This window comes from Rhinichthys klamathensis, unplaced genomic scaffold, assembly GCF_029890125.1.
Source record: "Rhinichthys klamathensis goyatoka isolate OS25496 unplaced genomic scaffold, OSU_Roscu_1.1 h1tg000019l_1, whole genome shotgun sequence".
Classification (NCBI taxonomy): domain Eukaryota; kingdom Metazoa; phylum Chordata; class Actinopteri; order Cypriniformes; family Leuciscidae; genus Rhinichthys; species Rhinichthys klamathensis.
Window position 1 is genome coordinate 4,383,617 of NW_026606570.1, and position 12,307 is coordinate 4,395,923.

A 12,307-nucleotide genomic window follows, 5' to 3' on the forward strand; every position below is an offset into this window, starting at 1 on the left:
GTCATTAAACTTTGTGTTGGAATTATACTCTTCTTCGTCTGCCTTCCTGCAACCACCTGTGATCCTGTGACACAGACAGGTTGTAGCCTAAAGCTTTCAGCGGCAATGTGGATTGATATAATTGGCAGATGTGGTGTGCTGCAAATTCAAAAAAGGCGAACCAATCAAAAGCATCAGAATAGCATCACTTTACCAAACGGCATTTAAAAGGCATCGTGCACATCAAAAACAGGCAAAGCAACAAATTAATATTATTCAACATATCCTAGCTTTTTACAGAAAATATTCAGATGTAACCCCCTTTGTTATCGTTAACATTTTCATAAGTAACTGTAATTAAATTACACCTTTTTTTCTCAGTAACGGTAATGGATTACCTTGTAGTGAAAAACACCTATACACCAAAATTTATTTCATACTAAGTATACTACAAACATATTTACTGACATATCGCTTGAGACTTATTGATATAAATATTATAATTCAACTTTATTTTGAGTAATGTCACTTTTAATTTCATTTTTAATATCACTATTAGTAAGGATAGTATGATCACTGTATAATATCAGTATTAAAATGCAAGATATTTAAATTGTACCTAAGTATTCTTGCAATAGTTCCACTTTAGCACAATCAAATACACTTAAGTATAACTTTAGTTGGACCTCAGCACTACTTCCGGATAACTAAAGTGCATTAAGTACAAAATTACTTGTTCCAATTTAGCAGACTTTAAGTACATCAATTTAGTTGTCACCATTATGTTCAGTTTGTTTAGTTATCATGGACTCTCTGTTTGGTTTCATTAGTCACATCATGTGTTCCTTTGTTCTAGTTTCCCGCCACTCATCAGTTACCCTGGACACAAACACTAATCATCACAGCTGTTCATTATTTTGTCATCATCACCATGTATTTAAGTTCCTCCTCGTGCATTCTTCAGTTGTCCGGTATTGTTCGTGTGTGATGTTTGTGCGCTGTCTCACTATTCAGTTCTGAGCTATGTAAATAAACCTGGTTCTTATTCATCATCTTCCTTCGGATATCCGTGACATTAGTATACTAAACGTACAATTGCAGGGTATTTATATTAAATACATAAATATTTAAATGCATTTGTAGTATACTCAGCATAAAATAAATGTATTTCAAATACATTTTAGTATATTTATTTTTCACTAGGGTAAAGTTAATAATAAAAAAAATAATTACATTAGGTAATGCCATTCCATGTAACAATTTACTCCCAAACACTGATAACCGACTCACTAAAATAGTGACTTCTGTTATTACATGATGAGGGGTTGTTCAGAATATAGTTTCTAATCTATAATAAAAAAGAGTCCTGCTTTAAAGGGGTCATATAATGGTACATGCACTTTTTCAAGTTGATTGTACTGAAATGTGTGTTGGCAGTGCCTGTACACAACCATCATATTATGATAAAAATCTATCCAGTGTTTTTGTTTTAATCTCCTTATATGTTTTCCCCTTCCTCAAATTGAGCCATTCGACTTTGTGACGTCAATAAAACGGACGCCCCTCCCACGATTGTTGATTGACAGCAGCGTTTCAACACATCCTCGCCCTGAGCGAGCTGTCATCATAGTCCGTCATTCATTGTTGATATGCTGGAGCAGAATGGCGTCTAAGCGATTGTGGTGTTCTGTTATTGGGTGTAATAACGAACACAGCAGTCATTTTGATGTTCCTAAATCCGAACCGATGAAGACGCAGTGGCTGAGTTTTGTTTTCGAAGGGAATATTCCCCACGAGCAACGTCAATGCTTTCATGTTTGCACGATTCGTGAATCTTTTCTCACCAGACTGCTTTATAAACGAGGATCAGTATAAAGCTGGTTTTGCTAAGAAGCTGCTCCTGGAAAAATAATCGGGACCAACTATTCGTGTCCCTGCTGCACCTCCAGAAGAAGTGAGTGTAAAGTTTTATTAACCTTTATATTAATCTTTGCAAATCGCTTGCACGCTTCACGATGAATGCGGCTAAGGTTTACACTCAGGGTACATTACGGCATGTTTTCTATGTACGACATTCTCAATATAATTCATAATCCCACGTTTATAATGAACAACGCGTTATGGTTATTGTGTTAACAAACTGAGTACGTATACATCAGTAAACACATAGTGTTCGTACATCTCACGTTACTCTAACGTTACCCTGCCAGTACATACAAAGATAGATCAAAGTGACATTATGTTAACCAACCATTCAGAAACGTCCTGTTCGAGCCTTAATTGTCGAACTTCTTTGCGGCTGTCATCTTGTTCCGGGTCCGACTCCGGTTCAAACTGATACGATTGCACAGATGTGTCCTCAGAGACTCCCGCTGCCATTCTTTCTCCAAAATATACCCTCAACTATTGTCAAGGCAACACTCCACGTGCGTTGTGGCAAACGCCCGCAGAACAGAGGGGCGGAGTGAGCGAAGCTCATTATCATTTAAAGGCATATGCACTGAAACGGCGTGCTGAAAACAGAGGTAAAATGAGTGTTTTCTTATGATACTAATGAGAATTTTTAATTAAAGTATGTTACAAACTTTTCATTCAGACCCTAAAGAATCAAATTAACTTGTATGAAAATGGCATTATATGACCCCTTTAATAATTGATACCACTGTATCCATTCCTCAAAAGACATTCTTCATCAAACAAGTCCACAAGCCAATTAATACCTTGGTTCACCCAAAATTTAAACCTCTACCTGGAGGGAAGTCCGGATTGTTCACAGTTGGTGTGAGAGCAAAGGCTAGCTTAGTTCTTCCCTTGAAACGGCAAAAGCCCTCCATTCATTAGGTGCATTTACAGTTAGAGGGTTATCACAATTCTCCAATATGAATTTTTTTTTTTAAGGGGAGGTTTTGTCAACGATTGTTCAAGATCTAGCAAGAGCAACCCAATCAGAAACATATCTTACTGTAGATGTGCAGACCACTGGTTAATATTGGGCAAATCCATTCTTCCCATTGACCCTGGTAGTTGTAGTGCAGAGAATTTCAGCCTTCATGGTTTGCGCTTGCTCCAGATAAAGGAACTGAGCCTGCTATTCACATCTTTTAAAACCTTTTTAGAAAACAGGATAGGGATCATTTGAATTGGGTTCAGGAGATAGGTAAAGTATCCCAACGATTTAAATCTTCTCTAATTTTGTTGATGCAATTCTAAGTCCAAGTATACCAGTGCATTATCAAGTGCTATTTTTTCTGCACTTGTGGATGACCTTTCTCCTCTCTATTATTCACTGACATTGATTACTTGTCACATAGCGGATTCTTTTTAGCTAGCTCTGATTAGTTAACACGGTTCCCATTTATTTTCTTGTAACTTTACAAGTAAAATTTTATTTGGCTCCTTTAAAAAGTCCACTTCATGAAAATAGTTTAACAGCTACTGTATATTTTTGCATTTTCTGATTTTTTAACAGCTACTGTATATTTTTGCATCTATTTTGATTTGATTGATTTTAAATTAGTTATGACTATGTCCAATGTGCTATGTTTTATTATGCTGATTGCCTGTAACTACTTCAAATTGGATGTTCCCTTTAGGCTACATTGGGGTTGTGAACCGCAGTCAAAAGGACATTGATGGCAAGAAGGACATTACTGCTGCCATGGGAGCAGAAAGGAAGTTCTTCCTTACCCACCCAGCCTATCGACATCTGGCCGATCGCATGGGGACTCCCTACCTGCAGAAAGTGCTTAATCAGGTAGACTGACACAGAGAGACACTTATGCAAATGTTGTTGTTTTTTTGTGCATGTTTTTTTAAACACCTTACTGCCATTTTGATACAGAAGAATATATCCTTAAGTATATTGTTATCTCACTGTTTTGTAAACAAACATAAATCATGTAATATACATTTGAAAAATGTTAGCCAGTAACCAAGGGTTTTCATTCTCATCTAGCAATTAACTAATCACATCCGAGACACCCTGCCAGGACTGAGGAATAAACTTCAGAGCCAGTTACTGTCCATTGAGAAAGAGGTGGAGGAGTACAAGCACTTTCGCCCCGATGATCCTTCTCGCAAAACCAAGGCTCTGCTACAGTGAGTCTTATATGTATTTCCCACTTGAAAATGTACAGCTCAAGCACATACACAACCATTCAAAGGTTTGGGATCAGTAAGAATAAAAAAAAGAAACTAATACTTTTTTTCAGCAAGGACTTATTCAATAGTAAACAGTAAAGACATTTATAATGTTTATAAAAAAAATTTAAGAAAAAGAAGAAAAGTGGGATGATGAGAGATGTTATTTTTTTTTGTCATCATTTGGGTCTTAAAGGGATACTCCACCCAAAAATGAAAATTCTGTCATCATTTACTCACCCTCAAGTTGTTGCAAACCTGTATGAATTTCTTTCTTCTCCTGAACACAAAGGAAGCTATTTTAAAGAACGATTGGAACTTTGGTACCAATGACTTCCATAGTATTTTTTTTTTCTACTATGGAAGTCAATGGTGCCAAACAACTGTTTGGTTCCAATCGTTCTTCAAAATATCTTCCTTTGTAGGTATGTAACGATTCACTCGCAACCGGTTGAAAATCGATAAAAATGTGTGACGATTCAAGTCGGTTGAAATGTTAAACGAATCGCGATACACGTTTTAAACAGCAGGGGTGTTTACTGTGTAGCCTACTGTGAAGTTGTGAACCTCGCTTTACAGGCACAATAGCAGCAAGCACACACTGGCGCGAAGCTAGCGAGTGTTTTCACTACATTCATGGAACTTGAGCTTGGAAGTTCCTACTTCCATAGGAATTAACTGAAAACGCTCGGTTTGCTCCGCTCGCGCCGCGCCAGTGTGTGCCATGACTGGTGTGCACGCGCCGTCAAACACATGGCGACGGCATGTTGACGTTGACTCATTCAAATCGGAGGTGTGGCGGCATTTTGACTTTCCGTAGACTAATAATAATCACCACCGTGAGAAGCACAAGTCACCTCCGTTTTCATGTAAAAGGCATTAATACGACAAGTGCGAGACCACGGAGATCACAAGGTGCATCAGTGTTTCCGTGGCAACCAGGTGTTGTATTTATTTTACTATCTCTTTCTCTAAATGTGTACATGGATATTTTTTTATATAATTTATTGATGTTTATGGCATATTTTTCTAAATGTTTTTTTTTTTTACTCTTGCTAGTGTAATGATACAAACTATAACAAAATTAAAACCCCTCTAAATCTGGTAGGCTACTAATTTTACATAGTCTTTTACTTAGTGTGCGAAGGTACCAGTGCCCACCCTCTTGACCAGACAGACAGAAAGACTGAGTTGAAACAACCTTGAAGGGATTTTTTTTTTAATTTCAATGTAGTTTTTTTATTTGACAAATATATTTTAAAATTAAAAAGAAATGTGCAGCATTTTGTCTGAGAAATAATAAAAGGGACACTTTTTCATTTATAATTTCTTAAATTAATCACTGACAAAAAAATCGTGAGAAAATCGTATCGTGAAACCAGTATCGTGAATTGTATCGCATCGTGAGTTGAGTGAATCGTTACATCCCTATTCCTTTGTGTTCAACAGAAGAAAGAAATTAATACAGGTTTGCAACAACTTGAGGGTGAGTAAATGATGACAGAATTTTCATTTTTGGGTGGAGTATCCCTTTAACAGAAGTGCTTCCTATTAATCACTTCCCTGAGATCCGGTCTCTTCTTCCTCACATCTCGCCTCCTCTGTGCTCGACTTCTCGAGGGAGGAGGAGCGCGAGTGGCCACGCTCTCCCTATGGCCCTGCCTCCGGTCCTTGGACTGTGGCGGGACCGAACCCCCAGAGGCTTTAGCCGGGGATATGGATCGGCGCGGAATGTATTTTCTGAACACTGCCGACTGCTCCCTCGCCTCTATAAACTTTCCGACCACTGTCTCAACAGATGTACCAAAAGGTTCAGAGGGCGAGACTGGGGCATCGAGGAGAAAATAATTTTCTTTCTCCCCAATGTCCGCCAAGTTCAGTCACAGATGCCACCATCGCTGACATCGAGCAACCGATAGCAGCGGCTGTTTGTTTAGCGGCCCCAGGGAGCTAGATCCGTAGTGCGGCGCAGTTCAGCAACCGCTTCAGGGGACAGTCCCTGATAGTCCCTCTTTTAGCAGATCTGCCTGGTAGACCTGCAGCACCGCCATGATGTGCAAGGCCCCCCTGGCGTGACCTGTTGCCTCATACGCCCTGCCATTTAAGCGTGAGGTGGTCTGAAGCGGCCTGGATGGCAGGGCAGGAGCCTTCAGTGAGGATGACTCACTCTGGGAGAGATAGTTTGCAAGCGTCTCCTCTACCCGGGGCATCCTCACATATCCCCTCTCAGCTAATCCTTCTACATCCGCGTAGTTCAAATGATAAAATGGATAAATCCGGACTGAAAATGGCTTCTTCCACGACTTCTCCACTTCAGCGTAGAGGTCAGAAAGGAATGGAAGGCTCATGGGGGAAGGGGGAACATGGCCTAACAGAAGCGCTTGTCCAGCCTACCATGATTGACTTCCCGTTTTTCATGCCCCCAAGCCAGATCCATGACATCCAGCAATTCCCCATATCACCCTGGCAGGTTGAGAAGACTAAGTACATATACTTTCCTGCCTTCTTCAACCACATCCGCTTCCTTTTGGCTAGATGAGGCCAGCAATGTACTATCAGATTGCTCAAGCACGCGATCGAGGCGTGAGAAAGAGCCAGCCCTTTCTCAAACTCCTTTGCGAGCTCGACCTGCAAACCCCACAGCTGAAGCCTGAGCCGTGGGACACAGACGCTCGTCCCACATCCCTTGAGCATAGGGACAAATGCAAACAGAGCTTTCTCATTGAGAATTTCTCACAATGAGCGCATTCAGAACCTTCGAGCACCGAACGCTCTTGCTCCTCTCCCAATCAATAAACTCATTGGTTGCGTGTGTCCTCAGATGTCAGAAACCTGGGACACGGAGGCACACACTTCCTCGAACGCTTGCTTGGATTTCCCATGATCTTGCCTTCACCACGCGCTAACAATACAAACGGCTCCTGAAGACAAAAAAAGTTGATGACGTGTACTACGGGCGGGGCGCCCTCTTATACTTCTGGGTGCTCTAATAATAATGTAATACGGACCTTTGCCAATCAATCTGTTTGAAATGTTTTTTAACACATGCTTCAGACACTAGATACTCTGATGGCGACCCTATAGCGTCCATCTAAGACACAGTGTAGAGTTCCTTTTTTGAAAGGGAACTATTTAGCAGCACAACTGTTTTCAACTTTTATACAAAAAAAAATTTTTTCTTGATCTCCAAATAAGCATATTAGAATTATTTCTGAAGGATCATGTGACACTATAGACTGGACTAAAGGCTGATGGAAATTCAGCTTTGCCATCACAAGAATAAATTACTTTTTGAAATATGTTAAAATTGAAAACAGTTATTTTAAATTGTAATAATATTTCACAGTATTGCTGTATTTTTAATCAAATAAACGCAGCCTATAAGAAAGAATAAGAGAATTCTTTCACAAAACATTGAACAGTAGTGTATCTTTATTTGTGTGTGTTTCTGTGTGGTGGTTTGTATATTTTCTGTGACTCACACATAAAACTCACTATTCTCTGGTTTAAAGGATGGTTCAGCAGTTTGCAGTTGATTTTGAGAAGTGCATTGAGGGTTCAGGAGATCAGGTGGACACGGTGGAGCTGTCCGGAGGTGCAAGGATCAATCGCATCTTCCATGAGCGCTTCCCCTTTGAGCTAGTTAAGGTAATTTTACCATACTGTGACAACTGATGTTCTCTGAGATCAAAACAATGCAGTGCTCATACTTTCTGTGGGATTATTTAAATTATATTCTCTCATATTATATAAAGGAAGTGTCTCTCTGTCTGTTAATGGTGACTAGATGGAGTTTGATGAGAAAGAGCTGCGTAAGGAGATAAGTTACGCCATCAAGAACATCCACGGTATCAGGTGTGAAGCCTCTACCTCAAACAGACAGAGTCAAACACATTCGCCAACTCACCTGCTCTGAGATCAAACTCTCTTTGATGTCACTGTGACATTTTGAACAACTGCTTGCTAGATATGAAGTACTGCACCATGAGAACCATGTCATTAAATATAAACTGCAACCACAAACCAATCAGGAACTGTAAAGCACATCATTTAGATCTCTGACTGCTCTGTTCATTTCTTTTACTTGTCAGGACTGGTCTGTTTACTCCAGACATGGCCTTCGAGACTATTGTTAAACGGCAGATCGCCAAGATTAAAGAGCCATGTCAGAAATGTGTGGACCTGGTCATCACCGAGCTGGTCAATACGGTCAGGCAATGCACCAAGAAGGTAAACCTTACTCCATGTCTGTCTATACAGTATACCCATTTGACCTTCATATACACTACCGTTTTGGGGTACATTTTTGAAAATAAATAAATAAATAAATAAATAATTATGTTTTTTCTTTTCTTTTATTCTGCAAGGATGCATGAAATTGATCAAAAGACTAAACTAGACTAGACTAAATTGTTACATAAGATATCTACTTTATATTTATCAAAGAATCGTAAAATGTATCAGGGTTTCCACACAAATATTTAGCAGCACAACTGTTTTCAACTTTGATGATAATAAGAAATTTTTCTTGAGCACCAAAACAGCAAATTTTAAAATCTGAGGAATCATGTGACACTGAACACTGGAGTAATGGCTGATGAAAATTTAACTTTGCCATCACAGGAAAAATTTACATTTGAAAATGTATTCATACAGAAAGTTGTTTTAAATTGTAATATTTCACAAAATTACTGTATTTCTGATTAAATAATGTTGTCTTGGTAAGCAACTTCTTTCATGAACATTTAAAAATCTTAAGACCCCAAATTGATATTCTCACATATATATACATTACCGTTACATATATATACACTACCTGGGGTCAGTGAGAATTTTATTTTTATTTTTTGGAGGAAAGAAATCAATACTTTTATTTATCAAGGAATAATTAATTTGATCGAAAGTGACAGTAAAGACATTTATAATGTTACAAAAGTCTTTTGAACTTCCTATTCATCAAAGAATCCAAAAAAAAAAAAAAAAAACTGTACAACTGACAGACCAACAACTGTTTCAACATTGATAATAATAATAAATGTTTCTTGAGCATCAAATCCTCATATTATACTGATTTGTGAAGAATCATTTGACACTGAAGACACTGACACTGGTGATGCTGAAAATTCAGCTTTGATCACAGGAATAAATTACACTTTACTATATATTCACACAGAAAACAGCTGATTTACACTGGAATAATATTTAATACTATAACTGATTTTTGTTGTATTTTTAATCAAATAAGCGCAGCCATGGTTAGCAGAAGAGAATTCTTTTAAAAGTATTTAAAATCGTACCGACCCCAAACTTTTGAACGGTAGTGTATATGTATATATATATATATATATATATATATATACATATATATATATATATATATATATTAAAAATATATAACCATATCTGATGTCACTTTAGTTTAGAGTGAATCTAGTAAAGCCTTTCAAGAACTGGTATGAGTCATATTTAACCCTAAAATAAAAAAGAAATTAAATAAAGGTAGGGTAGGCAATTTTTTCCATAACCACTTTTTGTTTTTCTGGTTGAAACTTTCTACACATTCTGATAGCAATCAATAATAGAAGTGGTCTTAACATATTTTTTTTTTTTTTTTTTTACAAATATCGTCTGGTGAAGTGTTAGTACCAATTTTTTTTTGTCAAAAATCATACGACGTCCGACCTGCCTGTCAGTGTATGTATTTCCATACCTCCGCACTAATGCTTTCAAAGCTAGCCTGTTATTGCATCGAAATTGCCTACCCTACCTTTAAATATTAAAAACATTTAGCCTGAAGAAAATGAATTATATATTCAAATTGTGGCAATATTTTGATGACATTTGAGCACAGTTCATGAAATAAAAATCTCAATAAAGTATAAATTATTTATTTAATGAAATATAGCATTTAATTTATGATAATGTATTTATTTATGTTTTTTTTTTTTATTTCTTTATTAAATTTTATGTGTACAAACAAAATTACTCTTAACTCAAAACCAAAACATTTAGACACATTAAAATAATGAAAATGGGGTGGGGTATAAGTCATTTAACTAATGCACAATTATTTTCCGCACTTAAATAATCACTGAAATCTCTTGTCCATTTGTCTGTGTTAATACGATTTGTTAATAAGCTGACAGTGATAGTAGTTGATCCAGTATGTGTTTTGTGGGACAGCTAGCTCAGTACCCCATGCTTAGAGAGGAAATGGAGAGGATTGTAACCCAGCACATCCGTGATCGGGAGAGTCGCACCAAAAATCAGGTACAGCCCATCTAACATGCACCTGCCAACCCTTTACATATACAAACTCATGTGTTAAAACCAAGCTACAGCTTTAAAGGTATTGTAGGTAGAATTTTTTTTAAAAACTTTTTGCCAAATTTGTTTAAACTTTCTATATATATCAATGCATAATTAAAATGTAAGTACTCTGGAAAAGAGAGTATAAAAATCGAGTGTCTGTAGTCCTCTCAGGGCTGTAATAAACACAGCTACTTATCTCCATTCACTTCCACCCCCTCCATTCTGGGCTCCTTCCAAAACCACGCCCCCAAAACACATGAACGTGCGATGCCGACAGCTCACAGCTGGAGGACGCGCTTACTAGCGCCGAGCGGAGAGGAGCAGTGCATGTAGTGACATCATGTCAGACTCACATGTAATAAAATACCTAACTTTATCATTATGAATATAAACAACTAACATGGCTGTTAATACTCACTATCAAGCTAGCATATCGATACTGTTAAAGTTTAAAATATATTGAGTTTGATTCGTTAACGAGCTAGTAACATAAAGCAAAGCTAAAAACAGGTTGCATTGATACACGTTTTCCCATTACAATCAGTTACACTGTGATGAAGGTGAATTTTGTGTAAGATTCATAACATATACGCCGTGTTTTGCATGTAATTGTGTCTCTTACTAGTCTCTTACCCTCCTCGAGTCAAACGAGTGCGCGCATGTGGGCAGCGCATGTAGCAGCGGGGGTGTTGCCATGGTTGCGAGAGAGTGACAGTCGCCTAAGCCAATCCTTTGTTTCGTCCCGGAAGGAAATAATGAGCTGTGTTTAGTGCAGATTAAACGGTCTAGAGTCACTCGATTTTTATACTCTTTTTATCAGAGTACTTACATTTTAATTATGCATTGATATATATAGAAAGTTTAAACAAATTTGGGAAAAAGTTTTTTAGACCAAAAACGACCTACCCAACCTTTAACTGAAAAATAAGTAGTGAAATGTGTATTGTTGTTTTCTTTTTCTGTCATCAGGTCATGTTGCTAATTGACATTGAGTTAGCATACATGAACACCAATCATGAGGATTTCATCGGTTTTGCAAAGTAAGAACATACTAACCATTTACTAAACCTTTAACTAAATCCAGCATAAGGTATACTTTGCATGCTGGTACCAGCACAGGGAGCTGGTTGCTGGTTTGCTGGTCACCAGCATGGGAAACGGGAGAACAGCATGACTATGCTAACCAGCATAAACTAGCCTGGACGAACACGGAATTCATGTTTAGTTTGATGATGTCTAGTATGTGGATCAGCATAAGCCATTCTGTTCTCCAGCTTAACTGGTTACATAGCTGGTAAAGTTATAGTCATCTAATAAAGTACTGCTGGTTAAGATCATTAAGAAGTCTGATGGGGGCACCAGGACATCAGTATCTGCTTTTCGGCAATGACCCCCAACATTCAAACTTGGTCTTGTGGCTAGTTGCAGACTCTTTGTGTTCTTTATGGATATTTATTTTTTCTGTTCATCTCTTCAGCGCCCAGCAGAGAAGCAGTCAGATGAATAAGAAGAAGGTTGCTGGCAATCAGGTAAGCAGAAGACAGAATGAACAGATGCTGTGTGTCCTGCATGCATCACACAGCCTGGCAGATGTTTGCTGCCTGACTCAAACATTTTTATGTAGGAACACCAGAAGCAGGTCTATAGTTGGACACTGCATCACTCAGTGTCTGTCATATTATGAGATTTTAATTATTGAGAACAGGGTGTTTTTAAAATGCTCTTGAAAAGGTAAGAAACAATGAGGAAGCCTCTGTGTTTTAAAGCTGCAGTCAGCAAGTCTGGCAGATTGAGTAGACTTAGGCACAATTTTTAATGTTTACAACTCTCATGGTCCTCCCCCACTATCAACGAATACCCTCCCACCGAGTTCATG

The 12,307-nt window shown here is 38.0% G+C and overlaps 1 protein-coding gene across 4 annotated transcripts in view; it reads left to right on the top strand.

The window, feature by feature from the left end:
- The window catches only part of dnm1b (dynamin 1b), a 73,872-nt gene that overhangs the window by 36,480 nt on the left and 25,085 nt on the right, over positions 1–12,307 (top strand). For all 4 annotated transcript variants that reach the window (XM_056236433.1, XM_056236439.1, XM_056236438.1 and 1 more), the window contains exons 6-13: positions 3,573–3,733; positions 3,935–4,077; positions 7,632–7,767; positions 7,907–7,974; positions 8,211–8,349; positions 10,303–10,389; positions 11,401–11,471; positions 11,909–11,960. In XM_056236433.1, coding sequence (XP_056092408.1) covers positions 3,573–3,733; positions 3,935–4,077; positions 7,632–7,767; positions 7,907–7,974; positions 8,211–8,349; positions 10,303–10,389; positions 11,401–11,471; positions 11,909–11,960 — 857 coding nt within the window. The remainder of the gene's footprint in view (positions 1–3,572; positions 3,734–3,934; positions 4,078–7,631; positions 7,768–7,906; positions 7,975–8,210; positions 8,350–10,302; positions 10,390–11,400; positions 11,472–11,908; positions 11,961–12,307) is intronic.